Source organism: Chamaea fasciata, unplaced genomic scaffold (assembly GCF_029207755.1).
Source record: "Chamaea fasciata isolate MVZ Bird 193981 ecotype frontalis unplaced genomic scaffold, bChaFas1.0.hap1 SCAF_4, whole genome shotgun sequence".
NCBI classification, from domain to species: Eukaryota; Metazoa; Chordata; class Aves; order Passeriformes; family Sylviidae; genus Chamaea; species Chamaea fasciata.
This window is the reverse complement of record NW_027094089.1, coordinates 770,312-793,585: the sequence shown is the minus strand read 5'-3', so window position 1 is coordinate 793,585 and position 23,274 is coordinate 770,312. Positions and strand designations below refer to the sequence as shown.

The window sequence follows — 23,274 nt, the reverse complement described above, 5'->3', positions numbered from 1 at the left end:
AAACACAGCGCGCCCGCCCGCGCCGCTCTCGGCGCCGCGCAGGCGCCGCGGGACCCGGATGTGGCGCATGCGCGGCGGCGGCGGCGGCCCGGACGTGTCGGCGGCGGCCGCGACAGCGACACAGCGACAACAAACACACGGCGAGCGGCGCGGCCACCGCGGCCACCGCGGGCAGGAGGCGGCGGGGGCGGCCGGCAGCGGGCGGGCCGCTGCCCCCGGCCCCTGCGAGCGCCGCCCCGCCCTGCCCCGCCGCGCCGAGGGGAGGGGGCGGAGGCCCGGGCCTTCCCCCGCCGCCGCCGCCGCCGCCGCCGCCCCTCACGGCGGCCTCGGGCCGCGCCCGGACGGCGGCCCAGGTAACACCCGCTCCCGCCCGCCGTGCCGGGATCCCCTCCCGGGCGCCTTCCCCGGGCGCTCCCCCGGCCACTTCCCCACCTTGCCGGGCTCCTTCCCCGGCCCCTTGCCGGGCTCCTCCCCCGCTCCCTTCCCCTCCTGCCCGGGCTCCCTCCCCTCCATGGCCCCCCGCTCCCTTCCCCACCCCCCTCCCGGCCCCCTCGTCACCTCCTCCCTGTCCCCGTCACACTTACTCGCTTTTCCCCGGCGAGAAAAAAAACCCAAAAACAACCACCCCCCCAAACAAACCAAAACTCAGAACCTCTCCACCATTCCCAGTACCAAACTTTTTAGTCTTACGTTTCAAAGGCTGGGCAGCCGTCCTGCCCCCGACCGATCATTTCCCCGCTGTCCTCGCTCCCTCCCGCAGGCTGGTAAAGCCCAGTGTTTTCGTGGGGCTCCTCAGCCCTTTGGCACTGCCGTCCTCTTTGGGACACAGAGAAGGGCGCTGCCGGCGGGTTCCCAGGGCTGTTAACACGGGTTATTCCCCCTTCGCCGTCCCGCGGGTGTGGGCTCGGGGCAGGCCGGTGAGCTGAGCCGCGGGGCTTCTGCCCCGGCCGGGGTCGGTGTGTTTGTGGGGTAACCCGGCTGCGGGCCGGGCGGGCTGTCCGAGCCCCAGAGCCCCAGCCGGGCTGTCGGAGCCCCCAGAGCCCCAGCCGGGCTGTCACAGCCCCAGAGCCCCAGCCGGGCTGTCACAGCCCCAGAGCCCCAGCCGGGCTGTCACAGCCCCCAGAGCCCCAGCCGGGCTGTCACAGCCCCCAGAGCCCCAGCCGGGCTGTCACAGCCCCCAGAGCCCCAGCCGGGCTGTCACAGCCCCAGAGCCCCAGCCGGGCTGTCACAGCCCCAGAGCCCCAGCCGGGCTGTCACAGCCCCAGAGCCCCAGCCGGGCTGTCACAGCCCCCAGAGCCCCAGCCGGGCTGTCGGAGCCCCCAGAGCCCCAGCCGGGCTGTCACAGCCCCAGAGCCCCAGCCGGGCTGTCACAGCCCCCAGAGCCCCAGCCGGGCTGTCACAGCCCCCAGAGCCCCAGCCGGGCTGTCACAGCCCCAGAGCCCCAGCCGGGCTGTCACAGCCCCCAGAGCCCCAGCCGGGCTGTCACAGCCCCAGAGCCCCAGCCGGGCTGTCACAGCCCCCAGAGCCCCAGCCGGGCTGTCACAGCCCCCAGAGCCCCAGCCGGGCTGTCACAGCCCCCAGAGCCCCAGCCGGGCTGTCGGAGCCCCAGCCGGGCTGTCACAGCCCCCAGAGCCCCAGCCGGGCTGTCGGAGCCCCGGCCGGGCTGTCGGAGCCCCAGCCGGGCTGTCGGAGCCCCAGCCGGGCTGTCACAGCCCCCAGAGCCCCAGCCGGGCTGTCGGAGCCCCAGCCGGGCTGTCGGAGCCCCGGCCGGGCTGTCGGAGCCCCAGCCGGGCTGTCGGAGCCCCCAGAGCCCCAGCCGGGCTGTCACAGCCCCCAGAGCCCCAGCCGGGCTGTCGGAGCCCCAGCCGGGCTGTCGGAGCCCCAGCCGGGCTGTCACAGCCCCCAGAGCCCCAGCCGGGCTGTCGGAGCCCCAGCCGGGCTGTCGGAGCCCCAGCCGGGCTGTCACAGCCCCCAGAGCCCCAGCCGGGCTGTCACAGCCCCCAGAGCCCCAGCCGGGCTGTCGGAGCCCCAGCCGGGCTGTCGGAGCCCCAGCCGGGCTGTCACAGCCCCCAGAGCCCCAGCCGGGCTGTCACAGCCCCCAGAGCCCCAGCCGGGCTGTCGGAGCCCTGGCCGGGCTGTCGGAGCCCCGGCCGGGCTGTCACAGCCCCCAGAGCCCCAGCCGGGCTGTCACAGCCCCAGCCGGGCTGTCGGAGCCCCGGCCGGGCTGTCGGAGCCCCAGCCGGGCTGTCAGACCTCGGGCCGGGCTGTCGGAGCCCCAGCCGGGCTGTCGGAGCCCCAGCCGGGCTGTCGGAGCCCCGGCCGGGCTGTCGGAGCCCCAGCCGGGCTGTCGGAGCCCCGGCCGGGCTGTCACAGCCCCAGCCGGGCTGTCGGAGCCCCGGCCGGGCTGTCGGAGCCCCAGCCGGGCTGTCAGACCTCGGGCCGGGCTGTCGGAGCCCCAGCCGGGCTGTCGGAGCCCCAGCCGGGCTGTCAGACCTCGGGCCGGGCTGTCGGAGCCCCAGCCGGGCTGTCGGAGCCCCAGCCGGGCTGTCGGAGCCCCAGCCGGGCTGTCGGAGCCCCGGCCGGGCGCTGCAGGCCCCGAGCAGGACCGTGATCTCTCACCGCCACTTCCCAGTTTGTGCTCGGAGTTACACTGCTCATCCGTGTTGTGTGCCGCTGCCGGCGGGCAGCTCGGGGCTGGCTGTCCCCCGTGGGACTGGGGCTGCCCAGCTGCGGTTCCCCTCCCTGCCAGGACCCCAGAACAGCGCCCAGCCCCGTCTGCCGCCCCAGCGAGCCCCGGAGGGGCAGCTCGTCCTGCCGGCCCTGCCCGTGCCCTGTGGCCGCGGGGAGCTGTTCCCCGCTCCGCGTCCACCAGCCTCCCTGGCCCTGCTTGTTGCGTAAGCACGCGCGTTTCGTACTGATTCAGGAACTTTATTTCAAAGGGCTGGGGCCCAGGGAGAAGCGCCGAGCGCCTGGCGCTGATTAGAATTCCGTTTTTAAGTAGATAGCTCTTTACATAATGCATGCGGGCTGGGCCGGCACAATGGGGATGTGAGCTGTGAGAGGGATCGACTGATTTGGTGAGAACAAAAGGTGCTGAGAGCAGGTCCTGCCGAGGAGCCGCTGCTAGGGTCCTGCAGGGGTTTGAGGGCTCTGTTTCTCTCCGCTGTTCGCCTCCTGAAAGGTTGTCCCTTTTGTCGGGGCTGGAATTTTCCACGCTTGCCGTGCCCAGAGGTGATTTTTGTTGTGGTTGTTAAGCTGTAGCAAAGGCAGAGAACGCTGTCCCTGTGCAGACCGCTGCACAGAGCAGGTGTTATCTGGCACACCTCTTGCCAGGGTGTGGGAATCACGCCGCCGCTGTGCGGGCACGGCTCCCCTTCTCCCTTCTGTCAGGACCGTGTCGGGTCCTGACAGATCACCCTGGGGCGGGATGGGGTCCTGCAGGGTCCTCCGGGATCGGGTGTGCCCTGTGGAATTCCGCCCCCTCTGCTCTCTGAGCGCGGCCTCTGCCGGGTTTTCCTCTGCTGCCCACGCCGGCGCTGGGGTGTGCGGCTCTGAGTGCCACAGGAGTTCGTGTGTGTGTGTGTGTGCGGCTCTTCCTGCTCTGTCCACACGCTGGAAGGAGGAGTCGATCCTCAGCGGCGTGCCTTCTCAAAAAGCACGGGTCAGAAGGAGGAGGGGAAATGTGTAAAATTAAAAGTTTCGGGGTCGGGGCATTGCAGCAGGGTCGGCTTTCCCCCGAGTGCTGCCGCAGAGGGAAGGCGGGGTTTGGATGTGGTAGTTCCTTGGATAAGGGTCGGTTAGGACCCCGTCGCCCCGCTGAGCGCAGAGCTCTGCTCCATCCCTGCGGGGCTCTCGGGAAGTGCCTCTGGACAGAGCGGGATGCGCAGGTGGGAGCTGGGAGGAGCAAACGTGCCCCGCTCCACGCCGATTGTTCTCATGTCTGCGGACATTCTGCCGCTGCTCCCCCGTGGGGCAGGGAGATAACAGTAGCCTAATGTGCTGGAAAGTATCTGCAGTTTAATCACTCGCTCACGCCTTCCTCAGACCACGGGCCGCTTTTTGTTTCATTGGTCCGTGGATTTTCCTCTCTCCTTGTTTGTCGTGAAACTTCTGCCCTCGCATTGTTAAGCAGCAAAACTCCCTGGTAAACTTCTGGTGCTTAAAAGCCATCAGACGTGTGTGCGCTGCTTTCCTGTCGTCGCTGCATCTGTCTGATTCTGGAGGCAGCGGCTGATGCAGGAGCCTTCCTCGTCCTTTGCTGGTGTGAAGTGTTCCAGCGAGGTGTCGATTTGCACAAACTCTAATTAGCCGGTTGGTTAGTGTCATGCTACTGCCCGGCACCAGAATGCTGGGAATATGTCTGGCATGGCTCTTACTCGTGGGATCACCCTCCCAGAGCATCCGTGGCAGCTTTACACAACCAATTCTCGCTTTTCCTTAGGTGTATTTTCCCAAAGATTGCCTTCATGGTTGGAATTTGGTGGGTACGGTTTTGTTCTTTCGGGTGCGTTTTGCATTAATTCGTTTCCCCGGCTGCCCGGAATTACATCCCCCTCATCCTTCCCTTCGGCACCGTGTGGCACCACAAGCCCTGGTCTGGCTGGGGCCCGTCTTTGTCACGATACACCTGACTTTATTTCCTTTTCTTGCTGGGGAGTTGCGTTTTCTGGAGGTCGCAGCAGCGATGCTCACTCCGGCACTGGCTCCTCGTGAGGGATGTTCTGCCTGCAGGTGTCTCAGACCCTTCGCAGCCTGGTGCTGGGGATAACGGCCGAGCTCTGCCACGGCCGGAGTGCAGGCTGTGCCCGGGGAATGCCGTAGGACGCAGGGACCCCGTCACCTTTGTCACCTTCCCCGTCCCTGCTGGTGGCACCGGCGCTCACACGGATTTTCCGCGGCTGGAAACGCCTGGGCCGCGGGTTCGCCTTGTGTCGGAGAGCACCTTTGCTGCTGGAATTCAGTGTGGCGCGGAGTGGAGCAGGGCGGGATCCTGTGCTGGCGGTCATTGAAACGCTCTCCGGTGTCGTGGGCTGCCTGCTGTGCCAAAGGATGGCAGTCCTGTCCCCGCCTTGCCGCTCAAGGGCGTCCTGAGCCGCAGGCGTGGCTCAGCAGCACGTGTGCGCCTGGAGCCTCTCCTGGGCTGCTTCCCTGTCCCCGTCAAACCTTTCCAGAGGGCCACTGCAGCCCTGCCACCTGCAGGAGCTGTTCTTCCAGTTGTGCCGAGGCTCTGCTATACACTTTATTTTCTTTTTTCCTGATTTCTAAGATGCATTCAGCACCTCAGCCTTTGCGCACAAAGGGTTAGGTGGTCCCTCCTGGTCGCGCCACCTCTCACGTAATTTTCCCTCTGAGCAGTGAAGTCTCCCAGGTTTGGGAAACCCCCGGTTTGCCGTAGGAAGGGAAGGAATGAAGCCGGTCTGCTGGAAAGCAGCACGGCCCGTACCTTGCGGCAGTTCCCAGTGTCGTTGGTGCTGCCGCATTTTTAGGCCGGGTTTCTGGGTGAACCCGATCCCTGCACAGCTGCCACTGGAGCCCACAGTGCGGAACGGGGCCGTGCAGGGTGTCAGTGCCCTGCGGGCTGCTGGGCGCGGGATCGTGTTCCTCGGGGCTGTGTCCCGCGCTTTGTCTGGGGTTTTGTAAGGTCTTGGGGATTTTTAGCAGCCCCTGACCCTTGGTGCCTCAGAGCTGTGGTAACGCCTCCATAAAGGCAAGGAAGTGAAATCAATCCACGTGAGGTTTTTTTCCTAACCGTGGAAATCAGAGAGGCTTTTTTCTGTTTTTGACGCCCTTGTACCTTCTCCAGGCTCTGTGTGTGTGTGTGTGTGTGTGTCTGCCTGTTGTTCTGTAGAAGAATGTCGAACTGGAGCGTACCTCAGCGACTCGTGGGCCTCAAGCGAGGCTGTCCAAGTGATCCTATCTCTTCAATACTTAATTTGCTGCCTCAAGAGCTGCTGCAAGCCGTGTTTTTCTTGCCCACGCGTTTTTGGCCCACAAAAGCTGCTGTTCTTGGCCTGTGCTGGGCTCTAGCGCTGTCTTGCTGGTGCGGCAGAGGGGATACTGGCGCACGAGGTGAAATGTTAAATTCCTGTTCCGTAAACGTGTCGTTTATCCCTTAATCTGCTTCTTGTGCCTCGCCTGGTGTCCCCTGGTTTATCAGGAACACCTCGCTTCCCCAGAAGGGAATGCCCTCCTGCAGCTCGTGCAGGGGATGCTGAGTGCGGAGCCTTGTCCCCGTTATCTGGTCACACCAGCGAGATAAGGGCTGTTTGGAGAGAGCGTGTCCCAGCTGACCCGAAAACACAGGGACGGTCGGGGTCACGGTGGGGCTTGTTTTGCATTCCTGCCCCTCAGAGAAGGATAAATGCAGTGAGGGCATCCCCCTGGCAGCTCGCTAGGGCTCCTTCTCCCACCTGGGTGAGTGCTTGGTTTCTGCAGGGCAGCGTGCTGGGGAGCAGCCCGCCGTTGGGAATCTCTCCGTGTTGTTCAGGTAACCGCTGCTGGCAGAGTCACCCAGTGCGCGGAGAGTGTGTTTTCAGTTCTAGGCAGCTGCTCCGTGTGTTGATTTTACTGCCCGGGCTCAGCAGCCGTGTGCCGGAGAGAAGGGGTTTGCCCAGGTCTGCATCTGTCAGCTGGGTGTGCCCCTCTGAGAGCACGTCTTCCAGCGGCAAAGTTAAAATCCGCGTCGATTTTAACCACCTGGAACCTGAACTTCCTTTGTCTCTCAGGTTTACCTCCCCTCCGGAGGCCCTTGTTCTGCTGCTTAGGTTTGCCCAGCACGCTGCTTGTTGTTTGCTTGTTCTGTCATTTACTCGTAACTTCTCGGTTAGTGAGACGAACCACTTTGCGTAGCGCAGAATCGCGGACTTGCTGAGGTTGGGAAAGACCTTCAAGGCCGTCGAGTCCGAGTGTAATCAGTCCGTGACTTTGTTAAAGACCGGTCGGTGTCCTGTGTGCCGCCTGCCCTCCTCTCGCTGCCGGGCTCTGGGACTGGCACGACTCCTGCCCGGGGCCTCCTGGGCTGCCCCGTGGTCACACACAGCAGCTCCCGAAATCCCGAACGTGTGGCCCGGCTTTCGGAAGAGTGCTGAGCAGTCAGAAGTTCCCACTGAGCCCGGTGGCAGCCGAGGGGGTGACTCAACATTTCTGGAGATCATTCCGCTCCGATAAGGTCTCATTTGCTCGATCTGAACCTTCTGAGAGTCAGCAGGCGAAATTCTCATTCACGGTTTGAGGGTTGTAGGAGATAAAGCTGCGTGTCTAATTTTAATCGTCTCTTTATTTAAAGCTCCTTTAGCTAATAGCTTTACCGGGCATTTATTTGTCATTACTTATGCATATCTCTCTGGGATGGTGTTCTGTATTTAAGGAAAATGATGTTCTATTCTGTTTTAGCTGGCAGGCTTTTACAGATTAGTGTGAGTTGCCATAGAGAATGACTGGCAGGTTAAGCTTGACTTTTGAAAGGGGCTTATTCAATTGAAGCGCCAAAAAAAAAAAACGAAAACCAAAAACCAAAAAAAAAAAAAAACCAGCACAGAGGGAGAAATTTTAATAGCTAGGTAAAATCCGTGATCCGACTCAAATTTAGAGGTAATTGTCATCCTTTGGGAAAAATTAAGTGCAGAAGCATCTTTACAAAAGAAGAGAAGGTTTGAATGTGGATGGGAGGGGGAAGGATTTGCACCGTGTATTTTTCCGAGTATACCAAAGCGTGATGCGTTCCAGTTAAAACTGCAGGAACTATCGAATAAGGAAGAGTTTGTTTCCTTTTCAAATAGTGCTGGATTTGTCTAACAGCGTTCGTTTTACGAGGGGGAAGCCATGTGTTCACGCTGTGCGGTGCCATAACTTTCTAAATTAACATCCCACTCTTATTTTTGTGCGGCACATTTGTTTCCAATAAATAGCTGCTACTTCGGTGCCTCTAATAACATGGAAAATTCCAGTGCAGTAACAGGTTTCTGACTGGATGTGTTCCTCCTCAGATAAAGTGACAGGCTTGTTTTTTTCCCCTCAGCTTTCGAAATCAGATCTGTTTCATTTACGCGGCTGAGGCTGACGCGGTGGTTTTCAGAAAGGCTTGTGTTTTAAGCTCGCTCAGGAAACGTAGTAAAATCACTTCTGTGCTCTTTGTCGCCAGCGTTTTGAGGAAGTCAGGCCCCGTGGAAATGTCTTGGTTGGTGGTTGCAGGGAGCCAGAGTTGCCTGAAGAGCCAGCGCAGCTCTTCTGGCAGCATCGGGCTCCTTCTCCGTGGAAGACGAGCGGGAAGGGCTTTTCCTGGGTGGGTTTGTCCTGGTCCAGGACAGGCACAGGTTGGGGTTTTCACGTCTAAAGACGCACGTGGTTTGTGTAAGTGTGCCTTAGGAGAATGGCCAGGTACTACGGCGTTCTGCCCTTCTGCTTAGCGAAGAGGAGCCAGTCTGAGGTGAGCACGCAGCTGAGGCACGGGCGGGGTTGTTGGATAAAGGTGAGAGGTGATTCTGGCGCGCCTTTGTGTCTCCTCACTGCTCAGGGTTTGTTTGGACCGGCACCCCTGGATTCCCATCGCTGCTTTCACTCCGTTTCGTCCTGCCGGCGTGAAACGTGGGAAATCGTCGCTGTTCTCCTTTTCCCGGTTGATTTAGGGATCCCTGCCTTTCTGTGCGCGCATACCAGGCCTACGTGCTTATAAATGTAACCTTTATTTAAATATTGTTACCAGGGGAAGAGCAAATCTTACATCCGAAACTGTGCGGGCAGCCCCTTAGGCGTGTTTTAGCTATCATGGGACAAGCAATGCAGTTTTTTCACGTGCTTTTAATATCCTGCACTCAGCTTGGGAATGAAAGAAGGAGGAAAAAAAAAAAAAAAGCCACAGGCTTCCTCAGAAACGCGCTCTGCGATTTGTCGGAAACAATTCTAATGTAGGTGTTCTTTCCTCCTAGGTTTCACCAGGAGACGGTCCGCCTAACACTTAAACTCGGATCGTCTTTTGTTCATCGGCTGGAAAATCGCAGCAGGCCCGAAACTGCCGTTTGACCCGAGAGAAAAAACGCTGTGACAAATGGACAATATGTCTATTACTAACACGCCAACAAGTAATGATGCTTGTCTGAGCATTGTCCACAGCTTGATGTGCCATCGGCAGGGCGGAGAGAGCGAGACCTTCGCCAAGCGCGCGATCGAGAGTTTAGTTAAAAAGCTGAAGGAGAAGAAGGATGAGCTGGATTCTCTGATCACAGCCATAACCACCAACGGAGCTCACCCTAGCAAGTGTGTGACAATACAGAGGACGCTGGACGGGAGGCTTCAGGTTGGTACACGTGGAAACCACCTTCTCCTCCTGGTGGAGCCGGAGTGGGTGGCACGGGATCCTAGTGCTGAGGGAGAGTAGCTCTTCTCTTGCCCTCCCCCCTCTTTGTAGGCATCATTTATGGCCGGAGCTCTGCAGCAGTTTTTTGTTTGGGGTTTTTTGGTTTGTTTTTTTTTTTTCCCCCAGAAGGAGCAGAAGGCGTCGTATCGGCCGTTCTAATTGAGCGCGTGCGTGGCCGTAAAAACCAGAGTCGCGATTCGGTGTTTTCACTACGAGCTTCCGTTAGCTCTGTGTTGGTCAGGAGTGCGGAGACAGTCCTGTTCCGAGGAGGTGGTGCTCCAAGGAGCCCGCCCTGGGGGTTTATGTTGGCCTTGTGTCATCAGTACTCCCTCCCTGTGTAGCTTGGGTTGCAATCTCCTTGTTCCAGGGCGGATGGCATCTTGTCTGGATAGCTCTCTCTCTACCCTAGAACCATTTTTTAATTTTTCTTTTTTTTTTTTAATGGATCGGCATTCTTCTGCTTGTGAATTCCTGACAGCGTGTCCCAGCTCCTCGTTCCTCTTCTCCTGGGGCAAAGCTCGCTCACATCCACGCTGGGGAAGGTGGCCGTGCCTAGTCCCTCAGGCACAAGTTCTGCTTCTGCCGTTTTGTACCCAGTAAAACCCCAACAGAAGCTTGTTTCTGCTGGGCGCAGAACTCGGGTAAACCCTACACCGCCCTTTTTGGTTTTTAAAATGTGTTTTGATGACGGAGAGAGGGCGTAGGGTTGTCTGCTCCCTTCCCCTTTCTGCCTCTTTCTCCCCGTGCGAAATTCAACGCCCTGCTGCTTTTCCCAACCGGCTTTTGCGTCTGACTTTTGTAGGTGGCCGGCCGCAAGGGATTCCCCCACGTGATTTACGCCCGTCTGTGGAGGTGGCCCGATCTTCACAAAAATGAACTCAAGCATGTTAAATATTGTCAGTATGCTTTTGACTTAAAATGTGACAGTGTCTGTGTAAATCCTTACCATTACGAGCGTGTAGTATCGCCTGGCATCGGTAAGTGCACCCGTGAGTCAAAGTGGGGCAGAGTGGGGGTGAAACGCGGAACGTTTCTGGGTGTAGAAAACACGGGCCTGGGTTAGAAACATTGGCTTTTAATGATCTGGCTGTTAATTACCCTCGCGTGCCCCTGCCTCTCTGAGTGCAGTTATTCTTTAACCTTTGTTCCAGGTGTGCAGGGGAGGTCTGTGGGTTTTGTCGAAGCCTTCCTGTTGGGTTGGCGCACAGTTCTTGCTGTGGTCGTGCATCCTAGGAGGCGCTTAGCAGGGAGGCTTGTCTCATAGTGGAGGGGGTCTAATAAGAAGAGTCTGATTTTTAAGGGCTGATGAATGTTTGAACATGTTTTGAGATCTCTGAATACATTCCCCTGCACCCCCTTTTCTCTCTCTTCTCTTTAAAGATCTCTCGGGGCTGACACTGCAGAGTTCAGGTGAGTGTTTGTTGCCGCTGCATTTCTGCGGGCACGAGCTGTGCTGAGCCCCCCAGGGCAGGCGCAGCTCACCCCTCTGCCTCGCCGGGGGGCTTGGAAAGGTGCTTTTGTCCCTCTGCCTGCCAAAAACCAGCTGGGCACCGTGTCAGAGCTCTGATAAATCCCTTGGGCGGAGGCTCCAGCCAGGCCTGTGTCTGCGTCCTCTTTTCGTGGCTTCCTGCCTGTGGCACCCGACAGAAAACCAAAAATCTCACGGCTGAGGGCTGCAGGTTAATAAAAAAAGGCCGCCCAAAGCTGCGTGCACCTGTGTGATATGTTAATTAATTGGACTGGGAATGCTAAATGTGTTTTAATAGGCGGGATGAGAGGAAAAGAATAGGATTTCTGTAATTGATTCTGCAGCTGGGTAAAGGAGTCTGATGTTCTTGCTTTCCCTGAAGCCTGAGAGAAATTGGACGTGAAATCTCGGCATGATTGTAATAATGGCATTATTCAGAAATATGAGATTGTACAGCTGGTAACTGCTTTGTTTCGAAACTTGTTTTATTCTCCTCCCGGAGGAGAAAGAAATTCGTGTGACCCAGTGATTTTAGCGCATTGTTAAAAGTATACAAGCAAAAATGAGCTGGAAAAAAAAAAAAACCCACCGAACATCCCAGCAAACTTAACTTGATGAGTTTTAACCTGCGTGCTCATCTCTGCTAGTTTGCATTGTCGCCTGTGTCTTCTGGAAAATGATCCTTCTGTGCCGAATCAAAGCCGATTTTCCACAATTTAATGGAATTCTTTCATTATTCAGTGCCAGCAGCTAAATGCATCATGAGCGTTCCCTTGTCCTGCTCCTGGTCTTGCAGCAGGAAGCAGGTTTTAACTTATTTTAAAAACGAGCACAGGAGGTAACGTAGTTACTGGCATATATAGAAATAAATCGCTGCAGTGTCGGTGGTAATTCCCCAGCGCTGTGTGTGCCATACTCTGAATTACTGGGCGCACTGCTGAACGTGGAGTGGTTTCCTGTGCTCTTGGAATGCCAGCTGGATTTTCCAGTCAGTTTGAATGGGAGTTGCTCAAGGTTACTCCAGGGACGCATGAAGTTTTTGCGCCACGTTCACAAATCTGTGTTTCCCGTGGGAGCTCTGTGTGCGTGCCTGCTTGTGTTCAGAAATCGGCTTCTTAGCTGCCGCCCTGACTCACATCCAGCTGCTTGGAAAAAAAAAAACCCAAAAAAACACCCCCACGTTTTTTGCCTTGTGTTAACTGTCCCGTGGTGGAGTGGGGAGCGCAGCGCCGCTGAAGCCTGCTGCTGTGGGGCTGAGCTGCTTGTTCTAGAGCATTAGCGGGATAAACAGCTCTCCCCTCCGCCCAGACCTCGGGGTGTCGTGCTGCCGAGCTGGTTTATCTGTGATTCTGGGAGCGCTTTCGGTTTGTGCGGTTCGAACTCTGCGCCCTGGCGTGTCTCCGGTGGCACGCGTGTGACTGTGCTGTCCCCACAGCTCCCTCCAGCATGCTGGTGAAGGACGAGTACGTGCACGACTACGAGGGGCAGCCGTCGCTGTCGTCGGCCGAGGGTCACTCGGTGCAGACCATCCAGCACCCGCCCAGCAACCGGGCGTCCTCGGAGCCCTACAGCGCCCCGGCCATGCTGGCCCCCGCCGAGGCCAGCACCACCAGCACCACCAACTTCCCCAACATTCCCGTGGCCTCCACAAGTAAGGTCATGGGGCGGGCTGGGGCGCCGCTTTCTGCCCCAGCGGGGCTGTGCTGGCTGCGCCCGCCCCTGGGGGACGGTCACCCACCGTCCCTGAGGCGTTCGCCGCGAGCAGCACTGGGCTGCCGTGTCCTTTTTTTTAATGTCACGGAGGCTGGCGCTGCACCAGTGCTGCGGCACCCTTCTGTCTGTGCCGGAGATTCGGCGTCAAAGTGTTGCTGCTGGCCTCCGACGGGGCATTGTGGCCGTTTGATATTGTGGCCGTGTTGATTTTGTTCCCTTTGGTAATTGCCGCGGAGAGCGAAGGGTTGTGCTGTTCTGTCGCAGCAAATGCGCGTCCTCTAAGGCGGCAGCATCGAGAGATCTCCGGGCAATTCTTTAGCCTGTTTTTGTAAGGGTTCGCCGTGCCACCGGAGCGACAGCCCCGGTTAGTGTCTTCCTGAGGGTGTTGGGGTGCTGCCTTGAGGTTTTTGCCGTTTTTCCTCGCGTCTGGTGCGAGTGGAAGAGTTTGGTGTCCCAGCAGCAGGGCCACCCTTCAGTCCAGCAGGACGGCAAAGCGCTCCAGAGCATCCTGCAGCCCATCCTCTCCGCCTCCGGAGAGGTTCAGTGTAAAAGATGGGTGAAAATTGCTGGTTTCGTTACCAGATTCGAATTGTGGCACCACAGTTCTGGTAACGTTCGTTAATTTTAGCTGATGGCTTTTTGGCTGCAACCACCGATGTTTGTAACGTCACTTTGTTTGTCTCCAGCAGAGATAAAAGGAGTGTGGGTAGTTAATTGTACTGGCTTTGCACCACAGAGTCAGTGCCTTTATAGTCGGTAACCTTTTCTCATCAGTGCAATAATCACTGGAGGCAAGTGGACGTGAAAAAAAAGCTAATTTTTTTATGTTTTGCTGCAGGTTCTCAGTGTGTTAAATTCTGCTAGCCGCACCAGTTTGAGAGTGCAAGTGCAATTGTGGAAGTGTTGATAAGTTTAGTGTTAATGGCTGAACTAAAGACTTCTGCAGTTAAATCCCGTTAACCTGTTCTGAATTGCCTGTAGTTTTAATCTTAGATAATTCTTGAAATATTTATTTGGGAGGAAAAAAAAAAAAAAAAAGAAAAAATTGCAGGGGCTTTCTGAGTCCAGTGTTGTGTGCAGCTTTACTGAAGCAGTGTTTATAAAAACAAAATACTGCTCAGAATGTTTTGGAGGAACATAAGTGTGAGTGAGTGAGTGTCCTCCTTAGGAACAGTAGTTAAAACATGGTGAAAACAAGCAACTCGCTGGACCTGCTGTTGGGATTCACACTAACCCTGTTCCAGCCGTGTTGTCCGGTAAAAGTTGTGACATGCTTCCCTTCCACGCTGAGAAACGAGATGTCACCGGAGCAAAGATGGGGTTGATAAAAAAAACAGAGTTCTCTGCGTACTCCCGCTCCTGAAATGTTGAGGGTGTCAGAGTCAGAATTACCTGAGGCAGAGCATTTTGCCTCGAGTTTCCTGGCGGGTGGAAAAAAAAAAAAAAAAAAACAAACAAAAAACTGAAACCAAACCTGTGGGAGCTGTGTGTTGCAGTGCCCTTAGTGGGGTGTATTTTCCTACCCAGTAGTGCTGAGCTCTTCTTAATCGACATTTTGGAACGTTCATGAATAGGTAGTGTGTTCTTTTACCAGGTCAACCTCCCAGTATATTGACAGGTAGCCATAGTGATGGACTCTTACAGATTGCTTCAGGGCCCCAGCCAGGAACTCAGCAGAATGGGTTCACAGCCCAGCCAGCCACTTACCACCACAGTGAGTATCCACGTCTGCGCCTCTCAGCTTCCTCAGCCCGGTTTTCCAAAAGCCCAGGAGCAGTAGAGGACGTGAGGGAGCGTCGGGAGGCTCCCTGGGACACGGTTTGTCTTTGCAGACAGTACCACCAGCTGGACGGGGAGCCGGACGGCCGCCTACACGCCCACCATCCCGCACCACCAGAACGGCCACCTGCAGCACCACCCGCCCATGCACCCCGGACACTACTGTAAGCACTGCCCTGCCCTCCTCCTGCTGGCCCCCGTGCCCTCTGCAGCTCTGCGCTGGCCTCAGCCGCGCTCCCCCGGTGCCAGAGCGGCTCAGAGAGCTTCCCCGGAGCTCAGGGAGCTGCAGGGAGACCCGTGGTACACGTCAGATCACACCTGTCACACCACACTGCACAGAATTCCACTGCAGCAGCCACCAGGAGCTGCAGGGAGACCTGTGGTACACATCAGATCACACCTGTCACACCACACTGCACAGAATTCCACTGCAGCAGCCACCAGAGCTCAGGGAGCTGCAGGGAGACCTGTGGTACACGTCAGATCACACCTGTCACACCACACTGCACACAACTCCACTGCAGCAGCCACCAGAGCTCAGGGAGCTGCAGGGAGACCTGTGGTACACGTCAGATCACACCTGTCACACCACACTGCACAGAATTCCACTGCAGCAGCCACCAGAGCTCAGGGAGCTGCAGGGAGACCTGTGGTACACGTCAGATCACACCTGTCACACCACACTGCACACAACTCCACTGCAGCAGCCACCAGAGCTCAGGGAGCTGCAGGGAGACCTGTGGTACACGTCAGATCACACCTGTCACACCACACTGCACACAACTCCACTGCAGCAGCCACCAGAGCTCAGGGAGCTGCAGGGAGACCTGTGGTACACGTCAGATCACACCTGTCACACCACACTGCACACAACTCCACTGCAGCAGCCACCAGAGCTCAGGGAGCTGCAGGGAGACCCGTGGTACACGTCAGATCACACCTGTCACACCACACTGCACAGAATTCCACTGCAGCGGCCACCAGGAGCTCAGGGAGCTGCAGGAACACCTCTGTGTTACACGTCCACTCACACCTCTCACACCAGACTGCACAGAATTCCACTGCAGCGGCCACCAGAGCTCAGGGAGCTGCAGGAACACCTCTGTGTTACACGTCCACTCACACCTCTCACACCAGACTGCGCAGAATTCCCTTGCCCTGCTGGACCTCTCCTCCAAAGCTCAGCAGCCTTGCGCTCACCATCTCCTTTGCACTGAACGTTTCCCATGCACAGAAGGAAGCTGATGCACAGTGTGGCGTTTGGAAATCTTTTTTCTTTCAAGTCTTGGAAATTCTCGCCTTTTTTTGTTTGTTTGTTTGTCATTTTGGAGGTTTTTAAGTCATGCTGAGCTTTGGAAGATGTGTCCGTGCACACTTGCCAGTTTTAAAGAACTTAGTGAAGCCTCATGCATGAAAGCATTGTCAGTTCATGGGTGCATTAGCTCACAGACTTGAAAATATTTTTCATCTATGAAATAGGACAGCAGGCTGTTATTTTAAGGTACAGGAGATGGGATGGGTGAAAAAAGCAGTCAAGCTTGGGTTGTAGGGGTGTAGCACAGGAAATGCATTATAGGGCTGTAGTGGACAAAAGAAACTCCCACACAAATGAAAGATTTCTGGATTTTGTAGCAAAAAGCTGGAACGGTTCTTTATTTTCTAATACAGTTTTTATTAGAATGTTCCCTATATTAGAATATATAATATATATTTTATATTAAGAAGACAGAACACATACTCTAATATAAATCACCTGTATGCAGCAGGTGTTTTTAGCGGGTACTGTGAATTTCCCTTAGAGTGTCTTTTCAGCCCGTCTCTGGTTTAGACACAGTTTTTAAGATCCATTCCTTTGTGCTGTGAGGATCCCAGTTCATTCATCGTGCTGTTTGTCAGGAATAGCGGGATGTCGGGAGCACTGGTGGTGCTGTGGGTGGGCTATAAATGTGCCTCAGTGCATGTGTCTCTCCAGCATTAATATTTGTGACTGGCTGGTGATGCCACACTGAGCTTTTCTTGGCTGCTGCCGTTTCTCACTTGTCGGAGCTGCGTGTTTTGACACCTCCCGAGCCCCTGACATCTCGTTGCAAAAGCTGCTGTAACTTACAACGTAATACTATGTTTGAGCCTTCCCTCCCTGTTCCCTGCTGCCTCCAGGGGACCCAGTTCCTCGAGGGGACAGGAAAATCTGATCCCGAGATCGTGTGCAGTTCGTTTTCCTTTAGAAAATGTGTTCTCTGGGGCTTTTCTCCATCTTGAGTGGTTGTTTCTCGTGATCAAGCCCACGGCACGCTGGACAGCTTGTTCTGCGATGGATGGAGCTGATGAGGGGTGGTTTCATAGGAGAGCAGTTTAAGGGAGGAAACCTTGCTTTTGCCCATGTGAAACAGGCTGCGTGTTTTCTTTTCAAGGGCCAGTTCACAATGAACTCGCATTCCAGCCTCCCATATCCAATCATCCTGGTGAGTAAAACCTAACAGCGCGGTGTTGTTGAATGTAAAACCTAATACTGCAATGCAATGTCGTGAGCGACGTCAGGAGGAGAGGAACCGTAGTTTGATAAAGCCTGTTCTAAATTCGGGTATCTCTTTCGGAATAGGGACGTAAGCCGTGCCCTGAGTTTGATTCAGGTGCACCGCAGCCCAGCAGACAGCCAGCACAGCCAGAAGGGAAGGCACTGTCCTTCCTGCGTTTTGGTGCTGGAGTTCCTCTCTGGACCTCTCTAGAAGCTTCCCAGGAATCTCCCTTGAGCTGGCAGTCCAGGGGTGCTGAAGAAGCTCTCTCTGCCGCAGGCCCAAGGTGGTATTTTGTGTCTAACAGCAGTAACGCTGTTCCCTGTCGAGGAGGAGCTACGTGGTTGAAAAGCCGAACAGTTAAACTTGTTTGGTTTGGGTCCAGTCGGCTGCAGCAGTGCCAGGAGTGAAATGCTGGTGAACTGCTGGGTGAACTTCGCTGTAGCTAAATCATGTTTGGCGTTGTTCAGCGCCTCTTTTGCACTATTAATGTCATCCTTTGAGTTCTGTTGAGTCATGACTGCCCGGAGCAGCTGTGGCTGCCCCAGCCCTGGGAGTGCCCAGGGCCAGCTCGGAGCACCCTGGGATGGTGGAAGGTGTTTGTGCCTGCTCGGAAGGTAGATTGCTGCAGTGGTGGATTCCCTTGTAGCCTGCCTTCGCCTCGGCGGGCACTGCCCTGCTGTCTGCAGCCAGGCCTGTGCCAGCGCTGGTCAGTGCCGCCCCAGCCGTGCACAGCCATGCATGCATTACTTCTGCGTGCCAGAGCTGCAGCTGTGGGTTGTAGGGGTGCAGATGGCTTGCAAAATCTGGAATGACAAACCGCACACAGGCCTGTAAGATCTGGGGTACGGAAACCTCCGGCGCTGATGTGCGCTCGGATCAAGACGACCCCGCGTCCGCCGTGGCGTTTCTCTGGGGCAGCAGAGGTGCCTTTGTCTGTGCGAGTGCGCGCTCTCTGCGTGACAGTGCAGCCGCCGGTGGATTGTCTGGAGCGGTCTCACAGGTCTCTCGTGGTTAACCGGTCGATTGTGTCCGTTGTTCAGCCCCAGAGTACTGGTGTTCCATCGCCTACTTTGAGATGGACGTGCAGGTCGGGGAGACGTTCAAGGTGCCCTCCAGCTGCCCCATTGTCACCGTGGACGGGTACGTGGATCCTTCCGGAGGGGACCGGTTCTGCCTGGGCCAGCTGTCCAACGTGCACAGAACAGAAGCCATCGAGAGAGCGAGGTATCCCCGCCGGCCCCCGGGATCTGACAGCCTTTGGTGTTCTCTGCGTCCCCCCCTTTGCCAGTGTCAGGTGGGGTCTGTTTGGTCGGGTTATCCCGGAGAGTCTTTCCGGGCTGCTCCTGTGATGGTTCAGAGCTGAGCTCTGCCCTAGCGGTTGCTGTTCTCTGCTCTCAGGGGCTGTGCCTCGGGGGTGAAGCCGCTGTTGTGTGTGCAGCCTGAAGGTTGGCTCTGCACTGCGCGGGGTGATGTGAGAACGGCTGCAGCACGCGGGTTTGCCAGAGCAGCCGGGGACGGCTGGCAGAGAGCTCGGGTTCTCACTCCTCACCGTGCCTCTGCTGGCCTTTGAAGTGGAAGCGCAGCTTTTTTATTTTTTTTTTTTTTTTTTTCCCCCCCACCTCTTTGCAAGGAGATGGAAGAAAATGATTCCACGTCTCCAGAAATGCCACACTGTGACAATCAAAGCGTTAGGTGGCCAAACAAACTAGTGAAGCGCGGCTTTGTGGATGTTCCCGAGTGACTGTAGAAAATCACCCGTGAGGCTGGCAAACAGAACCGGGCGTGTTCGGTGTCCCCGGCTGTGTGCTGCCGGCGGGTGTGGTGGCGTCCCATCCGGTGTCCCTGCTGCTCTGTGTGTGTGTGTGTGTGTGTGTCCCCGCGCACCCTCACAGGTGTCACAGCCAGTCCCGTGCAGCGTGTCTGTGCCTGGCCGGCCCCGGTGACGGCCCCGTTCCCTCGGCAGGTTGCACATAGGCAAGGGGGTGCAGCTGGAGTGCAAGGGCGAGGGCGACGTCTGGGTGCGCTGCCTGAGCGACCACGCCGTGTTCGTGCAGAGCTACTACCTGGACAGGGAGGCTGGGCGAGCCCCGGGCGACGCTGTCCACAAGATCTACCCAAGTGCATACATCAAGGTGGGTGCTTTGTCCCAGGAGCCCGAGGGGGGCCCTCAGCCACTGGAATGAATGCAGCCTGGTTTCCTAAAGCCCTGACAATTACATTTGTAACTCACTTAAAGTCTACAAACGACTCTAAGCTCCAAGTGTCACCGGGGTGCTGCGGAAGTAGATTTTGTACCTCGTCGCGAACGGCGTTGGTAGCGGTTCTTTGTATTTTTAGCCTGACAGGTTTAAAATCGGCTGTGGCTGAAATTTTTGGCCTGCGTTATCTGTTTCTTTCCTCAAAGAAAAACAGAGCTGTGAAAGTAAATATGAATGCAGCAGAAGTTTAGTGTCGGTGAGGTGATCCAGAGATCAGAGGAAGTTGCATGGAAACGAACAATTTTGAGGCGATTCTTACTCGGACGTGCCTCTGACAGACTGTGAGCTTAGGCAGGACGAGCCACGCTCATAAGAAGACAGTCTCGTGTCAAACTGCTGGAAGTTCACAGTGGTTTGGATTTTTAACCGTCAGTTTTGCAGGCGGTTGTGCAGTGGAGGTGAAAGGGGCCCCCTGAGGTCTGCGCATGAGCTTTCTGGCGTGGAAGCAGAGTTCTGTCCGTATGTTAGTGGCAGATAGCGTTTAGTGATCGCAGAGATACAAAATGCCATCGGCCTGAAACCTGCAGCCTGGGCCCTGGCAATCTTTGGTACTCCTTTCACATAGGCTGTCACGCTCCAGTGAGATAAAGTGGGGCTCTCTTTCTTTTTAAAATTTATGTCCCCATTTCCCTGGAAATCCTGGGATTTAACAGAGGAGCAGGGATTTAATCTGCCTGTAGCGCCCTTCAGACCGTGCCGCACACAAGGTGCAGCCCCGGGCGGGTTTTGGCGTTGCCAGCAGTGCCGACGTGGTGAGAAGAATCCCTAGGAATGCGCTTCGGTGCGTTCAGAATTCACCTGCTGGGGGTTAAACAGCGTGGGAAGGTGGGGCAGCGCGGGGAGAGCCAGGGCGTGCCGGCTGCTGGGGCGCGGCGGCGTGGGTGACCCTGTGCGTGTTTGCTCTTGGCAGGTGTTCGACCTGCGCCAGTGCCACCGGCAGATGCAGCAGCAGGCGGCCACCGCGCAGGCGGCCGCCGCCGCCCAGGCCGCCGCCGTGGCCGGGAACATCCCGGGGCCGGGCTCCGTGGGCGGCATCGCCCCGGCCATCAGTGAGTACAGCCCGCCGCCGTGTGCGTCCCGGGGGTCCCCGGGTGTCCCTGCCGTCCCGAGGGTCCCCAAGTGTCCCTGCTGTACCAAGGGTCCCCAGGTGTCCCTGTCTCCCGGGGGTCCCCAGGTGTCCCTGCCTCCCCGGGGGTCCCCAGGTGTCCCTGCCCTACAACCCCGAGGGTCCCCAGGTGTCCCTGCCTCCCTGGGGGTCCCTGAGTGTCCCTGCCTCCCGAGGGTCCCCAGGTGTCCCTGCCTCCCAGGGGTCCCCGGGTGTCCCTGCCTCCCGAGGGTCCCCGAGTGTCCTTGCCCCTGCCCGGGGCAGTGTCCCTGGGGATGAGACCTGCTGTCCCTGCCCCTGCCTCCCCAAGGGTCCTCAAGTGTCCCTGTCTCCCCAGGGGTCCCTGAGTGTCCCTGCCGCTGCCCGGGGCAGTGTCCTTGGGGCTGGCAGCTCCTGTCCCTGTCCCTGTCCCTGTCCCTGTCCCTGTCCCTGCCCGGGGCAGTGTCCTTGGGGCTGGCAGCTCCTGTCCCTGTCCCTGTCCCTGTCCCTGTCCCTGTCCCTGTCCCTGCCCGGGGCAGTGTCCTTGGGGCTGGCAGCTCCTGTCCCTGTCCCTGTCCCTGTCCCTGTCCCTGTCCCTGTCCCTGCCCGGGGCAGTGTCCTTGGGGCTGGCAGCTCCTGTCCCTGTCCCTGTCCCTGTCCCTGCCCGGGGCAGTGTCCTTGGGGCTGGCAGCTCCTGTCCCTGTCCCTGTCCCTGTCCCTGTCCCTGCCCGGGGCAGTGTCCTTGGGGCTGGCAGCTCCTGTCCCTGTCCCTGTCCCTGTCCCTGTCCCTGTCCCTGTCCCTGCCCGGGGCAGTGTCCTTGGGGCTGGCAGCTCCTGTCCCTGTCCCTGTCCCTGCCCCACACGCCGCTGCTCACCCCACAGTGCGCAGGGAGCGTGGAAGTGGCTGCTGCTTGTCCTGCAGCCCAGCCGAAAGCTTGGGTGTGCAAGGTCAAATATCGTCACTCTGTTTCTTTAAACTGAGGCATTTCTGGCCGCCCAGAACGCAGCTTGAAAAATTAATTTGTGTTTAAGCTCATAAAAACATTACTCCAAACAACGGGGATTACTGGGCAACAGAGTTCTTGACTAGGTGTAGGGACACCTACTATTTAGGCTCTTGAGGAAGGCTGAGGGTGGTTTTTTTTTTCCTCTCTCCTTTTTATTATTATTATTCTGGGCTGGTGTTTTCTCAGTTCCTAAATTCTGGATTCTTGAAATTGTTCCAGAGCACTTTCAGAAGTGTCAGTGCTTACATGACTCAGGCTGCTTTTTTGTGCCGCGGAATTCCTTGCGCTGCCCTGCGGCTCTCCTCAGTGGTCCTGCGCATTCTTGAGGAATGTTTGTCGCTCTTTTTCTTAGCCGTACTTGTGATTTTCACAGAATTCATAGAATTCACAGAATTTGAAGTTTGCCAGCTGTATTTATGCTCTCGCTCTGTCGGGGGCTGGTGTCCTTTGTTGATCCAGCTTCCTGCAGGTGCCCAGTCTGAGTTCTGAGTCTGACGTGCGGCATTTGGCCAACCTCAGAAATGAGCGTTTTGTCACTGGATTTCCTGAGTGCGATTTGCTTACGTTGTATCATGTAAAGCATTCGGGCTTCATCCCGTCTGATTTGTGCAGGGCCGGATGGGATCTGGGGAAGGAATTGGTGGCTGTGAGGGTGGGCAGGCCCTGGCACAGGGTGCCCAGAGCAGCTGTGGCTGCCCCTGCATCCCTGGCAGTGTCCCAGGCCAGGCTGGACGGGGCTTGGAGCAGCCTGGCACAGTGGGAGGTGTCCCATGGCAGAGGTGGGTCAGGATGGGCTCTAGGGTTCCTTCCAGTCCAGCCCCATTCCGTGGTCCTTTCTGTAGCGGGTTCTGCGTCTCGGCCGCCGCTCAGGCCTGCAGAACGCCGTAAGAGCCGCAGCAGTGAGAAATGCAAAGGAAGGGCTGCGTTCCCTGCCGCGGGGCCGTGGCGGCGAGGGCTGGCCGGGCTCTGAGGGGACGGGGTGCCAGCGCGGGGCGGTGGCACCGGGTGACAGCCGCTCTCTCCCCCTCTCTCCCTCTCTCTCTCTCTCTGCAGGCCTGTCGGCCGCGGCCGGCATCGGCGTGGACGACCTGCGGCGCCTGTGCATCCTGAGGATGAGCTTCGTGAAGGGCTGGGGGCCCGACTACCCGCGGCAGAGCATCAAGGAGACGCCGTGCTGGATCGAGATCCACCTGCACCGCGCCCTGCAGCTGCTGGACGAGGTGCTGCACACCATGCCCATCGCCGACCCCCAGCCCCTGGACTGACGCCGCCGCCGCGCTCTCCTCGGGAGGCTGCCTTGTAAAATACGGTTCTGTTCGTAACCTGGAGATACGTTTTCCTTTTCCTTCTGCTTAACCTTCTGAAAACAGGTTTTAAAAATGTGTTTGCCGCCTTGCTCTTAGCAGGAAGAACCCGGACGTGCAGGGGTTCGGATTTCAGTTATTTGCAGAACTCAGTAGTCGTAACACGGGGCCGAAGGTGGAAGGTAAACGCTTTACAGAGACTTCGCAGTGTCGGGTTTGTTCCCTTTGAAACTCTCCTTCCCTGTTACGGCATCTTGGCGATCAGCCTCACGGGAGCCTTTTGTATTGCAGAATATATATTATATATATATTTATATCTGAAAATTCCTTCTAGTAGTTAAAAACATTTACCTTGTAGCGACTTTAAAATTCCAACCGATTTGTGATATTCTGTTTAGGGAACAGTAGTTAACAGAAGACTCCTTTATTTTGTTGATGATCATGTTACAATTATTCCAGGTTAAAGCCTAGCAGCTGCCAAAAAATGTGAGGGGATGATACATACGTTGTTGGCGTTGATTTAAAACTTCATTAGTTATTAAAAAAAAAAAGAAAAAAAAAAAAAAAAAAAGAAAAAGACATCCTAGAGTTTTATTTATATAGCCATGTGAGTTTTAAAACACTAAAGGAAACGGATACGTTCAGTGCTGGCACTCACTTTAAGGGGAAGTACCCAGCCTGCACAGTTGCCACTGAAACTGAATGAGTGCCTAATGGCAGGAACGTATTTTCATAATTACTACTGACTTCTATGATTTTGCTCCAAAAAAAGAAAAAAACCCAAAAAAAAAAA

The 23,274-nt window shown here is 56.8% G+C and overlaps 1 protein-coding gene across 2 annotated transcripts; it reads left to right on the top strand.

Annotated features, from left to right (window-relative positions):
* The first annotated feature begins 90 nt into the window (after positions 1 to 90).
* Positions 91 to 23,058, top strand: SMAD4 (SMAD family member 4). Of its 2 annotated transcripts, XM_066180683.1 has the most exons (12): positions 91 to 353; positions 8,925 to 9,292; positions 10,155 to 10,329; positions 10,733 to 10,762; positions 12,256 to 12,471; positions 14,128 to 14,247; positions 14,366 to 14,476; positions 16,724 to 16,774; positions 17,869 to 18,052; positions 18,792 to 18,960; positions 19,997 to 20,135; positions 22,231 to 23,058. In XM_066180683.1, the coding sequence occupies exons 2-12, from the start codon at positions 9,044 to 9,046 to the stop codon at positions 22,440 to 22,442; spliced, it is 1,656 nt and encodes a 551-aa protein (XP_066036780.1). In that variant the 5' UTR covers positions 91 to 353; positions 8,925 to 9,043; the 3' UTR covers positions 22,443 to 23,058. The 2 variants fall into 2 exon arrangements, with proteins under 2 accessions (XP_066036780.1, XP_066036781.1); XM_066180684.1 differs by lacking the exon at positions 14,128 to 14,247.
* The last annotated feature ends 216 nt before the right edge of the window (positions 23,059 to 23,274 follow it).